The 22,640-nt window shown below is 41.7% G+C and overlaps 1 protein-coding gene and 1 long non-coding RNA gene across 2 annotated transcripts in view; one reads left to right on the top strand and one right to left on the bottom strand.

Moving 5' to 3' along the window:
* The window catches only part of LOC127537559 (uncharacterized), a 96,165-nt gene extending 76,684 nt beyond the window's left edge, over window positions 1-19,481 (bottom strand). The window contains exon 1 of the long non-coding RNA XR_007947289.1: window positions 18,676-19,481. This is a non-coding gene — a long non-coding RNA (uncharacterized LOC127537559). The remainder of the gene's footprint in view (window positions 1-18,675) is intronic.
* Window positions 1,704-16,546, top strand: LOC127537553 (NLR family CARD domain-containing protein 3-like). Its single transcript, XM_051960152.1, has 8 exons — window positions 1,704-1,918; window positions 2,079-2,307; window positions 2,489-4,274; window positions 4,352-4,516; window positions 12,191-12,364; window positions 12,662-12,835; window positions 15,352-15,398; window positions 15,549-16,546. The coding sequence occupies exons 1-8, from the start codon at window positions 1,832-1,834 to the stop codon at window positions 16,070-16,072; spliced, it is 3,186 nt and encodes a 1,061-aa protein (XP_051816112.1). The 5' UTR covers window positions 1,704-1,831; the 3' UTR covers window positions 16,073-16,546.
* Window positions 19,482-22,640: the final 3,159 nt, after the last annotated feature.

The following is a 22,640-nucleotide window of genomic DNA, read 5'->3' as shown; positions in this document are numbered from 1 at the left end:
TAACCTGTAGGTTAGTTTGTACGTTAGCCTGACTTTAGCCTACATGTTTGCTGGTACATTAGACTACATGTTAGTATGTACATTAGCCTACATGTTAGCCAACATTTTAACCTACATGTTAGTCTGTCTGATAGCCTGCATGGTAACCTATACGTTAGCCTACATGTTAGCCTGTACATTAGTCTACATGTTAGCCTACGTATTAGTCTTTACGTTAGTCTACAGGACTCTGCTGCATATCAGAATTCAGCATTGAATCACTGCTGCATCATTATTCACAGAAATCCCCCTGGACCTGCATCTCCATCCAGCTATGTGTCCTTCAAGAGTGACTGGTCTAAGGATTATCCTATTAGATTTAAAGGAGAACCAGGTCCTGCTTCAGAGGGGTACGATGTCCAGAACAAGGTTTCAGAGCTGCTAGTTTGATAACAGATTGGCTCCTCATCAAACAGAACAAATGTTTTGAAGAAGTGATGCTAATCATCTGAACATCATCCACAGAGACATTAAAAACAAAACCAGTTGGATCCCAGCAAGAACTCTGAGTTCACTAAAATATCAAGAAATAGTTTTACTGGACAAAGCTCCAGTTCTGTGATCAGATAAGCCATGTTAGCCTGCATGTTAGCATGTATGTTAGCCTACATGTTAGCCTGTATACTTGCCTGTATGTTAGCCTGCCTGTTAGCCTACATGTTAGCCTGTATGTTAGCCTGCATGTTAACTTCCATGTTAGCCTATGTGTTAGCCTGTACATTAGCCTACATGTTAGCCTGTCTGTTAGCCTGCATGTTAACCTGTACGTTAGTTTGTACATTAGCCTACATGTTAGCCGGTATGTTAGCCTGCATGTTAGCTTCCATGTTAGCCTACGTGTTAGCCTGTATGTTAACCTGTAGGTGAGTTTGTATGTTAGCCTGACGTTAGCCTACATGTTAGCCAACATTTTTGCCTACATGTTAGTCTGTCTGTTAGCCTGCATGTTAACCTTTATGTTAGCCTAAGTTTTAGCCTGCACATTAGCCTACATGTTAGCCTACATGTTGCCATGGTTACAGTGACGCTGTGTTGCTATCTGGCAGTGATACAGAACTCTGTAACAAATTCATGAATCCTGACTATATGCGACATCACTGCCAAAATCTGATCAGTTGGTCCTTGAGTCATTTCTGAGCTTCTCTGAAAATTTCATCCAAATCCCTTTGGTTCACTTTTTCTGAGTAAAATTGCACACAGACAAATAGACGGCAGGACAAACGTATGATCGTTACAGTAACTCCGCCGTGTTCCTTGGTGGAGTTCAAATAAACGGTGCATCCAGATAGCTCAACACAGCGTCCTGGGTTGGATTCCAGCTCACGGCTCTTTACTGCATGTCTTCCCCCCCATTCTGGTCCCTGCTTTCCTGTCTGCCTCTCCACTCTGACTATTCAATAAAGCCAACAAAACACCGCAAAAATAACTTTAAAAATAAATCAAGAAATGGTAATTTTTTTTGCACTGTAACTGTTTACATGGTTATATTTCAGAATAAATAGTGCAAATGGTGCTTAACAGGGGAATCAATGTCCTTTTCCATGTCTTTTACTGATTAGTTGCTAAACATATTTGCACCATGTTGTAGTCAGATGGAGTACTACCTCCACCTACTGACCTTTTTGGCGTCCCTATAATCTGTAGTCTGAGTTTGTGAAGACACATAGCTGAATTTCCTTCTAGTTAGCAAGATTGTACCCCAACCCAAAAGCAAAAAAGTTCAGGCTGAGGATTATTTTTCACTTTAAGCCCTGTATATGTCTCTGTGTGATAAAGTGAGAGTTAACTGTTGATGTTGATCCACAGAGTGGAGCAGCAGAACTCAGAAGTTCCCAGAGCTCAGTCTGTCCAGCAGCATCACCTGGACTCCATATTCATGGTGAGTTCATGGACAACAAGTTGTTCTCCATCTGTTGTTTTCAGGCGTCTCCATGCTGCTCTTTGTAGACCAGTGGACTATCAGTGTGTCCAACATGGATCTGATGTTTGGCTCCATGATTTGACTCTGATGGACTCATTGACACATTTCTCTGTTCCAGCTGCTGGAGGACAACATGGGGACTTTTGTGAAGAAGGAGCTGAAGAAGATGCAGAAGCTTGTGAGTTCAGATTACCCAGAATGCTCCTCAGAGAGTCAGAGGGAGGATGAGGAGGAGTTGGAGGGTGATGATGAAGATGAGAGGAGCAGCAGAGAGATGTTTGAGCAGATCACAGTGTTGTTCCTGAGGAGGATGAAGCAGGAGAAGCTGGCTGACTGTCTGCAGAGCAGTAAGAGGATTTGTGTAAAGACTGAAGCTACTGATCAACAGAACATTTACTAAAGTCTCAGAATATCTTCACACAATTAGTCTTGAGGGGACAAACTGTCACCTTCACTTGATTGCTACTTTGGTGCTTTAATATCCAGGTCACTTTTACTTCACTCTTTCTTTCTTGTGTTTTCATTCAGAACTTGCTGCTGGAGTTTGTGGACGTGCACTTAAACGTGGTCTGAAGAAGAAGTTCCAGAGAGTGTTTGAGGGCATCGCTAAAGCAGGACAGAAGACCCTCCTGAATGAGATCTACACAGAGCTGTACATCACAGAGGGAGGGACTGCAGAGGTCAATGATGAACATGAGGTCAGACAGATTGAAGCAGCATCCAGGAAAGCAGACAGAGCAGAAAGAAGCATCAGAGCAGAAGACATCCTTAAAGGCTCACCAGGAAGAGATGGACCAATCAGAACAGTGATGACAAAGGGAGTGGCTGGCATCGGGAAAACAGTGTTAACACAGAAGTTGACTCTGGACTGGGCTGAAGATAAAAGCAACCAGGGCATCCACTTCATATTTCCATTGACTTTCAGAGAGCTGAATGTGCTGAAAGAGAGAAAGTTCAGCTTGATGGAACTTGTTCATCACTTCTTCAGTGAAACCAAAGCAGCAGGAATCTGCAGCCTTGAATACTTCCAGGTTGTGTTGATCTTTGATGGTCTGGATGAGTGTCGCCTTCCTCTGGACTTCCACAACAATGAGGTCCTGACTGATGTTAGAGAGTCCACCTCAGTGGATGTGCTGCTGACAAACCTGGTCAGGGGGAATCTGCTTCCCTCTGCTCGCCTCTGGATAACCACACGACCTGCAGCAGCCAATCAGATCCCTCCTGACTGTGTGGACATGGTGACGGAGGTCAGAGGGTTCACCGACCCACAGAAGGAGGAGTACTTCAGGAAGAGATTCAGAGATGAGGAGCAGGCCAGGAGCATCATCTCCCACATGAAGAAGTCACAAAGCCTCCACATCATGTGCCACATCCCAGTGTTCTGCTGGATCACTGCTACAGTTCTGGAGGAGCTGCTGAGAAGCAGAGATGGAGGAGATCTGCCCAGAACCCTGACTGAGATGTTCATCCACCACCTGGTGGTTCAGGTCAAAGTCAAGACGCTCAAGTATGATGGAGGAGCTGAGACAGATCCACACTGGAGTCCAGACAGCAGGAGGATGATTGAGTCTCTGGGAAAACTGGCTTTTAATCAGCTGCAGAGAGGAAACCTGATCTTCTATGAGTCCGACCTGACAGAGTGTGGCATCGATGTGGAAGCAGCCTCAGTGTACTCAGGAGTGTTCACACAGGTCTTTAAAGAGGAGAGAGGACTGTACGAGGACAAGGTGTTCTGCTTCATCCATCTGAGCGTTCAGGAGTTTCTGGCTGCTCTTCACGTCCATCAGACCTTCATCACCTCTGGAATCAACCTGCTGGAAGAACAACGACAAACTGCCTCCAACAAACCTGATCCAACAGTTTTCTACCAGAGAGCTGTGGACGAGGCCTTACAGAGTCCAAACGGACACCTGGACTTGTTCCTACGCTTCCTCCTGGGTCTTTCACTGCCAACCAATCACAATCTCCTACGAGGCCTGCTGACACAGACAAGAAGTAGCTCACAGACCAATTGGAAAACAGTGAAGTACATCAAGAAGAAAATCAGTGAGAATGTGTCTGCAGAGAGAAGCATCAATCTGTTCCACTGTCTGAATGAACTGAAGGATGTTTCTCTAGTGGAGGAGATCCAACAGTCCCTGAGATCAGGACGTCTGTCTACAGATGAACTGTCTCCTGCTCAGTGGTCAGCTCTGGGCTTCATCTTACTGTCATCAGAAGAACATCTGGACGTGTTTGATCTGAAGAAATACTCTGCTTCAGAGGAGGTTCTTCTGAGGCTACTGCCAGTGGTCAAAGCCTCCAAGAAAGTTGTGTAAGTAGTTGGAGACTGAAGATACTATTTCATTTTGCTGCTGTTTCATCAGTATAATGTGCTTTTTGTCTCTTCAGACTGAGTGGCTGTAATCTGTCAGAGAGAAGCTGTGGAGCTCTATCCTCAGTCTTCAGCTCCCAGTCCTCCAGTGTGACAGAGCTGGACCTGAGTAACAACAACCTGCAGGATTCAGGAGTGGAGAGTCTTTTACAGAGTCCACACTGTAAACTGGAAGCTCTCAGGTCAGGACTCATCAACCTGTTCAACTGAAGACCATTTAAAATGTGTTTTTATTCATGATGAGCAGAACAGCTGAGGTGGGAGGTTTTCTGTATTTGTGCGACTCAGGTCAGTTGTTTTACTGACCTTTCGCTCTAGTTTCTCTCAATGAGGCCTCTTCCACTACAGGAACTGAACAACCTGGAACCTGCGTCACAGAACCAGAACCTGTAAGAACCTGTGAAGTCTTGTTTCCAGGTTCTGTTTTAATTTCCACTGTTTTACTCAATAGAATGTTTCAGATAGACGTTGATGAAAAGGAAACACCAGAACAAACATCCCATGTTCACACTTGAACTTGTTTTATGGATCTTCTCCGGGTTGTTTTCTCCTGACTGGATCCTTTGTCGTGTTGTTTCTACTCTCAGATGTTCATCTCTTTGGATAAAAGCATCTGCTAAATGAAACTGTACAATATTCAGTTTGTTCAATGACTGAACTCAGTGCAGTGAAGCTGGTGGACACTTGGACTGTTGTTTCCATTCTTATTTGAGGTTCAGGTCCAATTCCTTCTCACCATTGGAGACCAAGCAGCCACTGAAGCAGTGTTGTCTTCTGTCGTCACTGAGATCAAAGAGATCTTCAGTTCCAATCCTCTTGATCTACTCTTATGGTCTGGAGAGATTTGGGGTGTTTGCTAACAGCAGAGGTGAGAGGGTGCAGGTAGGAAGGTCTAGGCGCTAAAGAGAAATAGACAGACTAGTAAAGGAACGGAGGCAGTTAAAAGAAGCAGTGGAGGAAGGCATCAGAAGAAGAAATGGAGAAAATTAATGTGTTGCAGAATTGAGAAACAGGTTAGCAGTACTCAGAAGGGCAGAACACCTTAGGGAGAAGAGAAAGAAAAAGCACATGCAAGGTTAGCATCTTTTAGGAACTCTTAAGTTTGTGAAGGACATGTTTAATCAGGATAAAGGAGAACAACTGAAGGCAGCAAAGTCAGAGGTTGAAGAGTATTTGAGGTTGACGTATTCAGATTCAGAGGAGAACAGGAACATAGGTCTTCCTCCTGACATGCCACCATTGGGGGAAATGTGTCAGGAGATGGATGTTAGCCTACTGAGATGGAGAGAAGTTGTGGAGGTGGTCAGGCATGCAAAGGCTTCATCAGCCCCAGGGCCTAATGGAGTCCCCTACAGGGTCTACAAGAGTTCACCTGGTATCTTTGATACTGTGGAGACGTCTGAGAGTCTTGGAGGAACACAGTATTATTCAAGAGCATGGCGTACGACAGGAGGTGTTTTCATCTCGAAGAAGAAGGATTCATCAGACCTGAGCCAGTTTTGGATGATTTCTCTCCTAAATGTTGAGGGAAAGATTTTCTTCAGTATTGTAGCTCAGAGGTTGGCTAGTTACTTAGTGAGGAATGTTCTGATTGATTCTACAGTGCAGAAGGCAGGGATACCAGAATTTTCTGGCTGCTTGGAGCAGAATAGAATGATTTGGCATCAGATTCAGACAGTTAAGAGGGAGAGGAGAGACTTGAATCTTGTGTTTTTAGATCTGGCTAATGCTTTATTTGAAGTTCCTTTCACTACTTTAAGGTGCCAGAGATGGTTGGTAACCTGGTGAAAGCATATTTCAGGACATCAGATTATGTGCAAGTACAGGAGATTTTCCAACAGGCTGGCAAAGATTGGAGGTTGGTATTATGGCAGGATGTAAAGTTTCACTGTTAGCTTTCACAATGGCTATGGAGTTAATGATCAGGGCTTCCAAGTGGGTCGTAGGTGGAGAAAGACGGCAGAATGGAATGAGTCTTCCACCAGTTAGAGCTTCTATGGATGATGTGACACTGATGACTACAACAGTAAATGTACAAAGAGGTTGTTAGATAGAATAAATAGGAATCTGAAATGGGTTAGTATGAGGATCAAGTCTAGTAAATCGAGGAGCATTTCATTATAGAGAGGGAAAGTAAGTGATAAGAAATTTTCCATGGATGGTGAGGAAATTCCTCCCATTAGGGAGAAGTCAGTGAAGAGCTGAGGGAGGTGGCATAATGTGGACCTGAATGATGAGGAACAAGTTGTACAATTTAAAATGGATGTTGCAGAAGGGCTGGATAGAATAGATAAATCAGTGCTCCCAGGAAAACTGAGGTTGTGGTGCTTGTAGTTTGGTTTATATCCTAGATTAATGTGGCCAATATCCATTTATGAAATCCCATTATCCATGGCAGAGAGAATGGAAAGACTAGTTAGTTCTTATATTAGGAAATGATTGGGTGTTCCCAGGTGCTGAAGCAGTGTAGCTTTGTATGGGAAAGGGAAACTTCAGCTGCCAGTATCCAGTCTAACAGAGGAGTTTAAATGCACCAAGGTTAGGACAGAGCTCTTATTGTCTGGGAGTAAGGACAGTTTAGTTAGCAATGTGGTTCTGAATCCTTCCAGGAGAGGAAATGGAACCAGAGAGCAGCAGTGCAGGAGACAGAGGCAGCTCTGAGGCTGCAGAAATAAATAATGTTCAGTTTGGCCGGGGAGGCTTGAAGCTTGGTCCAGGTAAACCAGCATGGAACAAAGCAGTATATTACATTACAGTAATATACTGCTTTATATTACAGTATATTCCTCCTTACAGTATATTTTGTCTGGTTGTAGAATTAGCCTGTCACAAGGCCGGTATACATGGAAGCATAATCAGGTGCTGAGAAGCTTAGCTTATAGAGAGGAGAAAGCAGGAGAATTCTGGAGGTTCTAGTAAGGAGAGGTTAGTGGAGAAATTAGTTGGAGATGAGGAGAAGGATAGAGGCCTTAAGTCAGGAAGGAGGCAGGAGCCTATGATTGGGAAATGTAGGTAGATTTAGGATGAAAACATGTTGTTTACCAAGAAATAGTGTGAACTAATCTGAGGCCAGATCATGTTTTGTGGTCTGTGAAGGAAAAGAGTGTAATTTCATTGAGTTAACATTCAGTGGAGGCAACTTATGAGAGGAAGAAGGCTGAATATGCAGACTTAAAGACAGAAACTGAGCAGAGGGGATGGAGAACCAGAGTTCACCCAGTTGAAGTGGGGTGTAGGGGCTTTGTTGCAGCTGTTTCACTTTTGAGGGAGCTGGGAGTACAGGTGCAGAATCTGAGGAAGACGGTGAAGGACATGGCAGATGAGGATGCTAGATCTAGTCAGTGGAGTTGGATTAGGAGAAATGATAATACACTGACAGTCATTAAAAACTTTGAGACCATATTTTTCAACATAATTTTTATTTTGAAGCCCGAAACTGGATTTTCTTCATATGAATCATTTGTTTAGCATATTGGCATACAGAAGCAAAAATCTAAAGTTTCAAGAATGATTTCAAAATAAAGAATTTCACAAAAGAAAACGGCACCTGCCAAACACAAAGTGACAACAGTCAATACCGAGTATGGCCTCTATTTGCTTCGATACAGGCAGCAATCCGTCGGCGCATGCTCTGGACCGGGCTTCTGATGGTGTCCTGAGGAATCCTATTCCACTCCTCCTGTAGTGCTTGGATCAGCTGCTGCCTATTTCCCGGCTGGGGAATCCGATTGGCCAGCTGACGACCGAGACAGTCCCACAGGTGTTCAATTGGATTCATATCCGGAGAATAGGCAGGCCAGGGTAGGACATCCACACCTTGGGACTCCAGGTACACTTGGGTCACTCGTGCCAAATGTGGACGGGCGTTGTCCTGTTGGAAGAAGGTGATGTCCGGGTGCTGTTGCATAAATGGGATCACGTGAGGCTGCGGGATCTGGTCGATGTAGAGACGAGCAGTGATGTTGCCATTGACCACCACCAACGGTGTCTGATAATTGCAGGATATCCCTGCCCACACCATGACACTAGCAACCGGAAAGCGGTTTTGCTCCCGGATACAGCACTCTGCATGACGTTTTCCATGATGACAACGCACACGCTCCCGACCATCTGGACGATTCAGACAGAAACGGCTCTCATCTGAGAACAGGGTACCTGCCCAACGCTGCTGTGTCCATCGAAGGTGTTGTCTGGCCCATTGAAATCGTGTCTGCCGTTGAACCATGGTCAGGATGTTCACGCGTAAAGGCCTCCATGCTTGGAGGTTGACTTCCCGCAATTGTCGACGCACAGTGGGGCTGCTGATCCGGGGGTTATTCCTGCCAGGTGTTTCCCGTGCTGTACGGCTGGCAGGTCGAAACTGGTCCCACAGTTGTTGCAACCGGATGTAGCGATCCTGGATGGGAGTTGTTACTCTCTGTTGCCCTGGACGTGGTCTATCATCAACAGAGCCTGTCATGTTGTGGCGTTCAACCAGGTTTCTGATTGTGGGTTGGGAACAGCCCATAGCCTGGCTACATCACTGTAGCTCAAACCGGCCTCCACCATACCCAGTGCCCGGAGACGTTGTTCATGTGATAGATGCGGCATGATGCTGTTCACTGGACTAACAATGGTGGCCTTTTTTGGGCCTTTATATAGGCCTTCAAAAACATTCTCAAATTGTGCAGATACTCACTGAGTATTGCTTGGTGTGTATTTGGTTCACTTTTGCAAAGTGACCAACCCATGTGCAATGAATCATGATAAAATGACAACTCATCATTATCTCAACTACCACGGCACTAGATCATCAGTAAATCCACAATGAATAATTACAACCCCCCCACAAGTAGAATTCTGCGTACATTTCTGCCTCAAAGTTTCTGTTGACTGTCAGTATAGTTGGGGGGTGAATTAGAGGTGGTGAGGGAGTAGAGGGAGGCAGAGGACACGCCCTCTCCTTCACTCTGCTTTCCCCGCCTACTTTTCCCTCCTCCAATGGGCGGAGATCCAGTTTTTTTTAGTTTTTTCTCTTTAGATAGCATTATCAAGTAGCTGTTAGCAGTTGGTTCTTTCATCTAAGATGAAGTCTGCTCGTATAGTCTCTGTCTGTGGTGAGCTTGGCTGAAGTAGTGAAATAATTTAGCAATTAGTGGTTAGCATTAGCAAGTAGCACTACACAGTGGGCTGCTTGGCTTGTTTTTTGGAAAAAATGTAATATCTTGGCTAAAAATCATCCCCTGGTAGTGATTGAGGGCTCATTTCAACCGCAATATACTTGGTAATACATCTAAAAAGATATCTTTAAATTATATTAAAAAGTTAAGGCTGCAGGGAGATTTTTCTAGACATAAGTGTAGGGTTCCACTGATGGAATTTGGTGATTAAACGCAAATTTGAAAGGCGAGACATGATATTGCCTTCAAATGTTTTATTAACTAATTCTATGCAGAGTAAATGACTACTTTACAAAAACATAACAGTGAAACATGAAGTCTAAACTTGAAAAATCTACCAAATTTCAAGAATTTTTAATGAAATCTGTCCTAAATTGATGCCTTAAATGACCATTTTCAAAATTTGAAGGCAGTTGTTACACTTAGAGACATCTAGAAGTCTTTTTATACTGCAAAGTATGTGTATATTAGAAGTACTACTTACAATTTCGATACATACGTGTTAACATCAATCGCTCAAGGTCCACACAGGGGAACTCAGATCTTCTTCAGTAAAATTTGATCTGTGAGAGTTGCCATAAGCCAGATTTTTTGACACTTGTATTTTTCAACACCTGACATCCTATTCTTTTAGAAAATATATACTTTCCCATATCTGGCTTATGGCAAGTGAAAATATTCTGGGTGGTACATGAAAATAGTCTCAGAAAAAAAAGTGAAAATTTGCTATATTTTTTCAAACTTTGCAGAAATTTTCTAAATTTAAGCAATTAAGAAAATTTGGAGCAGGTAAACCTGAATATTGTTAAAATCTCAGGTAAAAATTATTAATTTCTCAAAAATAAATAGAATGAAAAGCTCAAATATCAATTTTGTTATGCCTGTGGAATGTGTCATTTCCTGAGATTCAAACTGGCCTAACTTTTTAAAGAATAGACCGTTTGACTTGATTTTTTTTTTTTTTTTTTGAAGTGGATTTTTATTCTACTATAAGAAAAACAAAAATAAAAGCAATTTGGAGGGGGTCAAATTTTCTAGATTTCCAGGTCCCAGCCCACTGTGCACTAACAAGTCTGGTGAGCTGCCTTGTATAGTTTCCTTGTCAGTGGTAAGTTTGTTGTGGACATGGTAGTAGTCTTGCAGCTAGCATTAGCATTTAGAATTAGCACTAGCAGGTTTGGAGAGTTTATAAGTATAGTTTTTTTGTCACGTTTTAACAGTTGGCACTAGGTATTTAGCATCTTGTACTAGCTAACTGGTAGCATCGGCACTGCATGCTTCCTGGAGCTTCTCCTAAATGGGCCTGGGTCAGCTGAATGTGGCGGTGCTGTTTGGATTGTGTAGGAACAGAGTGAACTGGCACTAGAGAGGTGAATCTGTGATGCCAGAGTTCATCCTGGCCTTGTGGAGGTGTTGTGGGACTAAATAGGTGAAACACAGTTGAAGGGAAGTTTCCACCTGATGACCCCCAGAGATGTGTTAGGAATCACTGCTCACTGGTGTGTACAGTGATGGGTCAGGGATCCTCGGTCCTTCATTGAGTGCTCATCCTTCTTGTTTGGAGCAGAAGTGTCTCTTGTTTAAATGAACTGTTTAACTGAGTCCCATCATCTGAAGTGTTGGTGAAGGATAGAACATCCATCCCACCTGTGTGTGAGCTTTATGGTCTCTCTGCTCTCTCTGAAGAGGAGCTACACCCTCATAGGGACCCTATAAGCCTTTTCAGATGTGAGGCTGTTCAAAGGTTGTTGGTTCCTTTCAGACTGTATGGACTGAGAGCCAATCACTGGGCAGCAGAGTGTCTCCTGAGACTGAGAGAGAATGAAGAGTCCAGCTCACTGACGCTATGAGGAGTCCAGACTTCATCAAGAGTGGAGATAAAGAGTTTAAACACATGAGTTTGGAGATCCTTAGTTTGGTTCCAGTGGGATTGATGTGTGAGTGAAAACGAAAGCATGAGTCTCAACAGCACAAGTAGAAGTGAAGGAACCTGAAGAACAAGGACTGGAGATCAGAAGACGTTTGTTCTGGAACAACATCAGAGATGGAACCGAGTATGACAGTGATTTAATGGCTGCCATCAGCATCAAGTTGACTATTTTTAGGATTGTAAAGAAGGAAAAAGTCCAAAGTGTGACTTGTCCAAGTGTGTGTCCTGATTTGAATCCAACAGACCAACTTTGGGGTATTTTAAAGACAAAGGTAGAGCAACACAAACCCTCCAACAAAGAGCAGATGAAGACCTAGTCTCTGAAGATGGAGGAACATCTCTGCAGAAATGTGGTTTCTTCATGCTGAGGAGGATTAAATGTGTCATCAGAAATAAAGGTGGATGTAGAAAGTAGTGAAAAAATCCAACATTCTAAAGACAGTAATGAAAGATGTACTGACCTTTTATTGGATTCATTTCTTGCTGTTTGGCCTGTATTCTTCATTTAGGAAATCTAAACTGTCAATTGGTTTTATTAATCACATCAAATACTTTACTGCTCAGCTTCAAAGTAATCTGATTACTGTAATGTTCTCCACTTTGGATTATTTTCACATTTAAATAATATCGCAGAGGACTGTCCTCAGTGCTGCTGTATTCTGGACATAGTGGGATGTATTTGTTGTTAAATTCACTGCTGTCTTTTCAACAGCACAGAAAATACTGAACTTAATGTTCTACTTCTTTTCTTGTGTTTGTCTCTTCAGACTGAGTGGGTGTAATCTGTCAGAGAGAAGCTGTAGAGCTCTGTCCTCAGTCCTCAGCTCCCAGTCCTCCAGTGTGACAGAGCTGGACCTGACTAACAACAACCTGCAGGATTCAGGAGTGGAGAGTCTTTATGCTGGACTGAAGAGTCCACACTGTAAACTGGAAGCTCTCAGGTCAGGACTCACACTTTGAAACTGATGTGATTTCTATCAGTGGATAAACAGCTAACCTGAGTACAATCATTTCTGCTGATGGGATTCATCAAATGAGCTTTTACTGAACTTGTGCAGGACTTTGTCAGGGTTCATTTTTGATGTGATTAAATCCCACTAATCATTGTTGAGATTGTTGATTTGCTTGAGACGCATGAAATGTGCAGCAAAATGTATCTGAAAGACAAAGAAGAAAAGAGAGTGAGAAACATCCAGCCAAGTGTTGTCCATCAAGTTTGTGTTGTTTTGTGTGTGCAGGCTGTCAGGCTGTCTGGTCACAGTGGAAGGCTGTGCTTCTCTGGCCTCAGCTCTGAGCTTGAAGACCTCAAATCTGAGAGAGTTGGACCTGAGCTACAACCATCCAGGAGACTCAGGAGAGAAGATGCTGAGAGCTAAAGTGGAGGATCCACACTGTAGACTGGAAACTCTCAGGTACAGACAGACAGAAACCTTTTAGCCTAGCTCAGTGCTTCTTAAATAGTGGCACCCCCTGGGGGCAGTGAACACACACCACAGAGCAGGAGATCTGAAATACTACAAACACACAGAAGACACAATGGAAAAAATATTTAACAGGAATGAGAAGAAAGGCAGAGAGAGAGACGGAGATAATGAGACAAACAAAAATATCCTGAAAGCTCAGATGAGGAAATGTGACGAAGCATCTGTAGCTCTTAGCTTCACTGTGACTACGGTGGGAGACGAGGACAGACCGCTATGTTCACTGAGTCTAAAAATGTTGTTAGTGGACAGCATGAAGCCAAATAAATGAAGGCATCACTTCAACACATTACACTCCAACCACACTGATCAGCCGCTGGAGTTTTTTCACTGAAAACCTGCTGAATATTGTCAACAAACATGGGCTTCATGAATGCTACGTGGCTAAAGCAGAGAGCGCTGTCAGCATGATATAAGGAGGCGTAGCAAAGTGGTGGGTGTAAAAAGTCCTCACCATAGCAGAGGATCTGATACTCCCTGCAGCATTAGACATGATCTGTGTCCTGCTGGAAGACACAAATAAAAACTGTCCCTCTGTCCAATGACTCTGTGTCCAGACGTATAAATGACATGGCTAACCATGTTCAGGAACAGCTGGTAGATCAAGTCAAAGACAAACGTTGTGCCTTTCAGTTCCATGAAGCCTGACAGCAACAAAGACTGCTTGTTTGTGGCTTCTGTAAGTTTGGACACGACAGACTCCCTGTGTGAGGAGGAGTGGTAAGTGGTTCCTGGACTGCTTCCTGACTGAGAATGGGCTACAGTGGGAGAAGTGTTGTTTGCAGTGATGGTGCACAGACCATGGCAGGGAGGAGAAACGGGCTTGAGGAAGTCATCCAGAAGAGCTCACCTACTGCTGTGTGGACACACTGTGGTCCACAGAGAAGCTCTGGCAGCAAGGCAGCTTTCTTCTGGATGAAGGGAGCTTCTGACTGGAGTCAGTTTTCTAAAGAGCAGAGCACTAAAACTAGAGTCTTCTCTGCTCCCTGTGAGGAGATGGGAGCTGAACATCAAGCTGTGCTGTTTGACTCTGAACCAAGGTGGCTGTCACCAGGGAAAGTCTAGTCCAGAGTTTCTGAGCTCAGAGAGGAGATCAGAATGTTTGGGGAGCAGGAACACAAGAAGAAGTGTGAGAAAAATGGAGTGATGAAAAGTTCCAGGTGAAAGTGGCCTACCTGAGGGACACATTTGGATGCTAAATGAAGTAAATGTGCAGCTTGAAGGGAAAGATAAACTCCCCTGAAAACAGTTCCCAGTATGAGTGGCTGAGAGATCCTTCCAGTGCTCCCACTGGTTCCAGCTCTGCAGAGGAGGAGCAGCTCATCAACGTGACATCTGAGGTTCACATCTCAGACTCTGAGTGAATTGTGTCTGAGTGTAGAGAGGCAGAATCCACTCTGAGGGCTGTGGACGTTCTTCTGCTGATCTTTGTGAGATCGGCTTCTCTACTGCTGGAGACCAGGTCCAGATCCTCCTAAACACTGAGCAGGAGCTGAGAGTTGCAGCGTCACGCTTCAAACACGCTTTGAAAAGTTGTTGGTTAAAAATGAGCTCATTGTAGCCGTTAATCCTGACTTCATCATTGTGATTAAAAATCAGCTCAATCAGTGGAAGTGTTTCTATGTTGAGCTCCTGAGGGAATGATGCTGATCAGTTTGATTGATTATTTATTGATTTTATTTCAGGTTATTTTCACCATCAAATGGATCAGTTAGTCGGTTAAAATGTTTAGAGTTTCCAGAAGGATTAAATTTGTTGACTTTAAGGCTAATTGATGCATTTTAAACTATAAAAGGTTCATAAAGTTGTTCTTTGTTGGAAGTGGATCGAGATTTCTTTCTTTTTCTTTCTTTTTAGTTTTCCTTCATGTACAGAAGTGTACTTGTAATAATTTCTAGACTAATGATGCTATTTCTAATGGTGGTGGAGGGTAGGGGGCGCTAAATGTTTCCTTCTTCCTGAGGGGCTGAACAGAAAACACCTGAGAATCACTGGAAGAAACAGCAAGAATGAAGCAGAAGAACAGTTGGCTCAGCTACACACCATGACTAGCCTAGCTTAGCATTAATGCTGAAAAACACAGGGAAACTGTTAGCCGAGCTTAGTATTAATACTGAGAGCAGAGGGAAACTGTTAGCCTAGCTTAGCATTAATACTGAGACCAGAGGGAAACTGTTAGCCTAGCTTAGCTCAAAGACAGGAAGCAGGGTGAACTGTTAGCCTAGCTCCATGAACAGAGGAAGCATCAATGAGTAAAGCTGAATAATGAGTGTAAACTGAGCTGGAATGTGACGAACACAGTACAGGACTTTAGAGATGCTGCATTCAGGTGTCTGTGTCTCCATGTTGGACTGGTCCTTTATCAGTGGAACAGTGTGAGAGCCATGTAACGTCCATGTGTGCTGCTGAAAGAGTCTCTGCTGCTCTGACCGTCCTCCTCCTTTCAGGGTGACGCCTGCTGGAGTCCGATGGTTGACACCAGGTCTGAGGAAGTGTAAGTGTGTTTTAATGGATTGATGGAAACAAAGCAGCACATTCAAGCATCTTCAAAGTGTCACATCTCTGAGGTCATCATCAAAGCTTTAATACTGATCACATGATCCATCAATAACTGCAGCTGTGTTGTGTTTGTTCTCTCCATCAGATTCCTGTCAACTCACAGTCGACACAAACACAGTAAACAGAAGACTCAAACTGTCTGACAACAACAGGAAGGTGACATTAGTGGAGGAGGATCAGTTGTATCCTGATCATCCAGACAGGTTTGACTTTTATCCTCAGCTGCTGTGTAGAACTGGTCTGACTGGTCGCTGTTACTGGGAGGTGGAGTGGAGAGGAATGGTTAACATATCAATGAGTTACAGAGGAATCAGAAGGAAAGGAGACATTGACTGTCTGTTTGGATGTAATGATCAGTCCTGGAGTCTGATCTGCTCTGATTATGATGGTTACTCTGTCATTCACAATAACAGTCAAACATCCATCAGGTCCTCCTCAGTCTCTCACAGAGTTTCAGTTTATGTAGACGTTCCTGCTGGAACTCTGTCCTTCTACAGAGTCTCCTCTGACTCTCTGATCCACCTCCACACCTTCAACACCACATTCACTCAAACTCTCTTTCCTGGATTTAGGTTATATTCTGGTTCCTCCTCAGTGTCTCTGTGCTGAGTTGAGTCTCCAGAGTCTCCTCCTGGTAGAGAAACAGTGTTGAACAGATAGTTGAGTCTCTCCATGACTCTGTCCCTCACAAACATGTTTTCACATTCATGGATTAAATGTGTTTCTTTGTCAAATCCTTCTAAATGATTCCTTGTAAACTTGTTCCACTTCAAAGATGGAAGTTGTGATTATTCCAGGAGCCAAATGTGGTGTTTGCATCTTTTTCCAGTCAAATGTTGAGAGTGAAAATCAGGATGTGGTGTTCCTCTGACGCTCACTTGAACTAAAAGCATTTGAGCTGCACAAAGTGTGAAATGAGAGAGGAAGCAGTGAATCTCCAAACTGCTGACAGACTTTCACACATTATTGTCCAGTGAAAATCAGCTTTTTGTGCAGCCACACTTGATCCTGATGTGAGTCTTTAAGTCCTGTTCTAGTGATGAAATGAGAACTTCCTTCATCTGTATCACTCTTTCCAAAGTATTCTGTGCTCTTCTGTCATTTACACACGTGGACAAAATTGTTGGTACCCCTCAGTTAAAGAAGGAAAAACCCACAATTCTCACTGAAATCACTTGAAACTCACAAAAGTAACAATAAATAAAAATTTATTGAAAATTAAATAATCAAAAACAGCCATTACTTTTGAATTGTTGATTAACATAATTATTTAAAAAAAACAAACTAATGAAACAGGCCTGGACAAAAATGATGGTACCTCTATAAAAGATTGAAAACTATTTGACCAGAGTGACATGATTAACTCAGGTGTGTCATTTAATTGACATCACAGGTGTTTCCAAACTCATAATCAGTCAGTCTGCCTATTTAAAGGGAGACAAGTAGTCACCCTGCTGTTTGGTGAAAAGGTGTGTACCACACTGAACATGGACAACAGAAAGCGAAGGAGAGAATTGTCCCAGGACATCCGAAAAAAAATTATAGACAAACATCTTAAAGGTAAAGGCTATAAGACCATCTCTAAACAGCTTGAAGTTCCTGTGACAACAGTGGCTCATATTATTCAGAAGTTCAAGACCCACGGGACAGTAGCCAACCTCCCTGGACGTGGCCGCAAGAGGAAAATTGATGACAAATTGAAGAGACGGATCGTTGGAATTGTATCCAAAGAGCCCAGAGCAACCTCCAAAGAAATTAAAGGTGAACTCCAAGGCCAAGGTACATCAGTGTCAGATCGCACCATTCGTCGTTGTTTGAGCCAAAGTGGACTTCATGGGAGACGACCAAGGAGGACACCACTGCTGAAAAAAACTCATAAAAAAGCGAGACTGGAATTTGCAAAAATGCATGTTGACAAGCCACAAAGCTTCTGGGAGAATGTCCTTTGGACAGATGAGACCAAACTGGAGCTTTTTGGTAAGGCACATCAACTCTATGTTCATAGACTCAAAAACCAAGCATACGAAGAAAAGAACACTGTCCCTACGGTGAAACATGGAGGAGGCTCAGTAATGTTTTGGGGCTGCTTTGCTGCATCTGGCACAGAGTGTCTTGAAAGTGTGCAAGGTACGATGAAATCTGAAGACTATCAAGGCATTCTGGAGAGAAATGTGCTGCCTAGTGTCAGAAAGCTTGGTCTCAGTCGCAGGTCATGGGTCTTCCAACAGGACAACGATCCAAAACACACAGCCAAAAACACCCAAGAATGGCTGAGAGAAAAGCGTTGGACTATTCTAAAGTGGCCTTCTATGAGCCCAGATCTGAATCCCATTGAACATATGTGGAAGGAGCTGAAACATGCCATTTGGAGAAGACACCCATCAAACCTGAGACAACTGGAGCTGTTTGCTCATGAGGAGTGGGCCAAAATACCTGTTGACAGCTGCAGAACGCTCATTGACAAATACAGAAATCGTTTAATTGCAGTGATTGCCTCAAAAGGTTGTGCAACAAAATATTAAGTTATGGGTACCATCATTTTTGTCCAGCCCTATTTCATTAGTTTGTTTTTTTAAATAATTATGTTAATCAACAATTCAAAAGTGATGGCTGATTTTGATTATTTAATTTTCAATAAATTTTTATTTATTGTTACTTTTGTGAGTTTCAAGTGATTTCAGTGAGAATTGTGGGTTTTTCCTTCTTTAACTGAGGGGTACCAACAATTTTGTCCACGTGTGTATGTCTTATTGATAGATCCATTTTTCATTTTTACAAGAAATAAGTGCTTCAATGTTTTTTCATCAGTTTTTTTATAAGATTCTGAATTTCTGGTTTCATCAACAAATTCTACCAGATTTTATTTTTCCATCAAAGCTCCCATAACCCTCGCTATCTCTGGATCAAAATGTTTTCAGCATCGATATGATTCCAGTAGAATTTAAACCCACCAGGACTATCCAGATTACATTGAACTCTGTAAATTCAACATTTTTTAGCCTGTTTCATTCTATAAATGTTGTGTTTGGCCGTTAAAGGAGGTTTTCCTCACACTGTGGTGTATTTGAACCCTTCCATGGTCTAAATTCTTTGAACAGATCTTGTGCTGTAATCAATGTCTAACTTAGTTTTTATTTTCATTGCAGTGGTTGATTTTTCCTGAACAAGATCAATGATTTTAATCCGTCTTTCTCCAGTTTTATTTGCTCTACCTGTGGGTTTTAAACTATTATAACTTTCTTTTTTATTCAATAAATGACTAATAACACACTTTGATCTTCATGTTTGTTTGCTTATTTGTTGATAAGTGGAATTTAATTTTCCATGTTGAATAATCAACGTTTATCCTCTTCCACGGCAGAAATGAAAACAGAAAAAAGATCTTTAGTAAAGCAGTAAAACTGATGCTTTTATTTTTATCTTATTGTCTCCATTTTTAATTCTATTTAATTAAATTTAGCCCTAAAAGCAAATATAAAGAACTACAAAGACAAGAAGAAAAACTACATATTTTTAGTGGTGAAAACACTCAGAAACCAAACTTGTAAATAAATGATCTTCTATGTTTTAATTTCTATCTGTTCTTATGATCACAGTCAGTGAGCGAGTAAAACATGAACGATCTTAAGTTGTGAACTTGAACTTCTTTCAAAGTGATTTTTCTGTGAACAATCCAAATAAAGTGTGAGGTCAAAGTGTGACGGTTAGATCAACATAAACTACTAATATCCTGTTGAAGCGCTATAGAAGCGTCAGAGCAGCAGATTGTAAAGTCTGGTCCAGATAAGGAGCTCTACAGTGAGGCTGACCGTCCATCATAGCTGTCTAACCTGGACCTCACATCTCTGAAACCGTTGGAGCTCATTTTTAATCAGCTTCATCTGGATAAACTGACCACACATTGGACGTTTTTACAACCACTTTCTCACCTCAAATCATCTGAAAACTACGTTTAGTGTCACAATAACAGCAGTATTCCCAAAATACTTGAGTTTCCTCTGAAAGTTTCCTCCTCGGTCTTTGCTGCTGGTCTAAATGCATTATGGGATATTTGGCTCCCCAAGTTTTTTGTTGTTTTATCTTTTATTAAGCATAATTTAACAACAAATAGGCACCAACTGTGTCCTACAATTCCACTGGTCCGAGCAGAAGAGAAGCAGAAAAGAAAGAAACAGAATAATCAAATCAGACAGCTTCAAAGAAATGAACTTCTCAGGGGTTAATCAGTTTATAACATGAGAATCTGAGACAGTCTGAAGGAACTTCTATTTGACAGCTGTGCTGTCTTTAAAGTGAAGTGATTAAGTTGAAAATTGATTTCAGTTGGGTTTTAAAAAAAACGCGTCAGAGTGAGCACTCTTTGTTTTGTTTTGGTGTCAGAAATGATGGCGGTGTGAGCGCTCGCACCCCTCTGACCTATCTTTGAAATTGCTACGTGTCTCATGCTAGCTACGTCACTGGTAGAGTGCTGACAGCCGCAAAGGACACAGCTAACCAAAAAAAAAAAAAAAAAAAAAACGGACACAGCTAACCTTTGCTGCTAATGCTTTATCACGCTTTTGCCTTGGAAATTATTTGTCTGTGAGTAAAATGTGTACATAAGCGTCAAATAAGACTGCCATGTTAGAAGTTTCTGTTGTTATAATTCGTTATGTAGTTAAACCGTGTCATACAGCGCAGAGTTAGCAATCGGCTTCAGTATGTGTAATACGTGTGTGTTCATGAATATGTCAGCACTCAAATACTGATTTATTTTCTTTTCTCTGTTGGTGTCTGTTGTCTGTTTCAGTTTTACAAAAAAGAGAACACTGTTGATCGAAGTCAAGCTCAAGTAAAGCACAGAAAAGCAAGCCCTGTGTGGTTATTTGAAGACTTTGAAATGCTAGCTAGCTGTCCAGCTGCACACTGGAACACGCGCTGCAAGGGCAGCATAACAGTTTTATTAAGGAGGAAAAGAAAAGTTTTAAACTCAGAGCAGCCTTAAAAAATCAACATCTGTGTGTCTAAAACTCAGCAGTTCTCATTCTATGATTCCACATAAATTCCAGATGTTTGTTGTGCATAAAGAGAGCAAACTTGATAGAATTGTATTCACAGACAGGTTGAACGTTGTTTGTTAGCAACCATTCATGATTGTGTCCCTAAAGCTCCTCACAATAGTTCAGGAGGAGAACAGATGTTCTGGAGTTTCACATCTTCTCCATCAATGTGCGTGTGTTCTTCTCCACATGAAATCTCCTTCTGGAACATTCTCTACATGGAGAAACATCAGAAAGAGTTTAGAAATTAACTTCTTTCATTTCAGCTCAGAAAGGAAAAGACAAATATCTGCTTGTGACTTTGATAGAGTCAGTCTGTGGAAATGTTGGAGATCCAACTTTTCTTTGAGCAGGGAGAGGAAAACATTCTTTAGTTCCTGATCATCTCACAATGTTGTTCTAACATTTAACGTGTAAAAATGTTTCTCTGTCAATAAACAGTGTGTTAGAATGAGGAGTTCAGATGAATTCTGGAACATTCCTTTGATCACTGGAACAGCTTTGATTAGCAGAGAATGTTGTTTCTAGCAGCAATCTGAAGTCAGTTTAGTTTGAAAATCACTAGAACATCTTCATCCATTCAATGTGTTCCTTTCTCCATCCAATCCTTCACAAAGACACATTTCCTCCTGTACAAATCCTCCTGTTCTTCCACATTGTAGCTTTGTGTGGACTGAAGTTCTGCTTCTAAAGCATTTTCCAGTAGAAGAACAGCTGCATGTGGAAATGTGATCATTTAAAGGATGGAAATCACATGTTAAAGAGAATGAGACAAAGATGAGGCGCTAAGGTAAAGCACAGATAATGTTCCTGTTTTCTAAAGTCATTTCATGGAACCATTCATTGTTTGTAAATCAGTGACATTCAAAGCCCCTCCTCTACTCATTTTACCACATCACCTTTTAGCATCAAATCACATCACAGTCAATCTGCTGGATTTTCTTCATCCATCCATGTGAAACAGATCAAGAATCTGCTGGATAAATTCATCCTGAAATCCTTCCATTTCTGTCCTCAATATTCTACCAAATATGAAAGATTCCTTTGGAAGCAGATCTTCAAGGATTTTAGATTTGATTTCCAACAGTCAGAATGTTAGAAGTTTCCCTGTTGATCATATTTTACTGATAGTTTCTCCCAAATGTTTCAGCTCATTTTTACTGGAATATTCTGAAGTAAAGTTTGTGTTTTCTGGTGAATGGATCAGATCTCACATTTAGTTTCAATCAAACCCTGAGGCTTCTGGAAAATACACACAGCTTTAAAATAATGTTGGATCATCTGCTGACTGTGTCCTTATTAAATGCTTTTAGAGTTTCATTATTTTAACCCTCGTGTCGTTTTCAAGTTTGAAAATGTGCAAAATAATAAATATTTTCACCGTGAAACTTCTGATGTCCACATTTTCTACATTTTTGGGAAATTTTTGAACATTTTTTGGTGGAAAGAGGAAATGTTTCTAAAGAACATTCACATAAAAATCAACCAAAATCCAGTAAATTCTCTGGATTTTGGTTGATTTTTATGTGAATGTTCTTAAAGAAATTATCAGAAGTTTTACTGATAAATATAGAATCACTTTAGATATTTTGAGGATTTTTTGGAAGATTTTTACTCATTTTTAAAAATATTTACAAGAATTTTCCTGCCAAATTAGGGGGATTTTGTTTTGTTTTTTTAATAAAACTTTTAAGGAATTATGGGAATTTTCTTCCTGAAGGTTTTTGCACATTTCCATAAATTTGGTGAATTTTTTTGCTGAATTTCTGGATTTTTCCTGTTCTTTGGTGCCGTAAATGAAGCCAACAGGAGGGTTGATATCCAGAGCTAATAATAAACAGCAGAGGACTGATGGGTCTCCTTGGTGTTTGCTCCTGTTAACATCTCATCTTCTAGTAGTTCCACATTGAAGGAATTCTGCTGGACAACATTGAGAGCATATGAATGAATTTTCCATCCAAAATAATGCAGTGAATGTCAAATAAAGTGGTGTTGAAGCTTGTCAGAAGCTTTCAATGAATGTAGAAAGAGTGTAAAAGCAGCATCCTCTACCAAATGAGCACAATCCATCAATCATCATCAAAGTGTCCAAATTCCAGAGAAGACATGAACTGCAGATTGTAAATGAGTCAAAGTAT

The sequence above is a fragment of the Acanthochromis polyacanthus genome, chromosome 15 (genome assembly GCF_021347895.1).
Source record: "Acanthochromis polyacanthus isolate Apoly-LR-REF ecotype Palm Island chromosome 15, KAUST_Apoly_ChrSc, whole genome shotgun sequence".
NCBI classification, from domain to species: Eukaryota; Metazoa; Chordata; class Actinopteri; family Pomacentridae; genus Acanthochromis; species Acanthochromis polyacanthus.
This window is presented reverse-complemented; position numbering and strand designations above follow the sequence as displayed.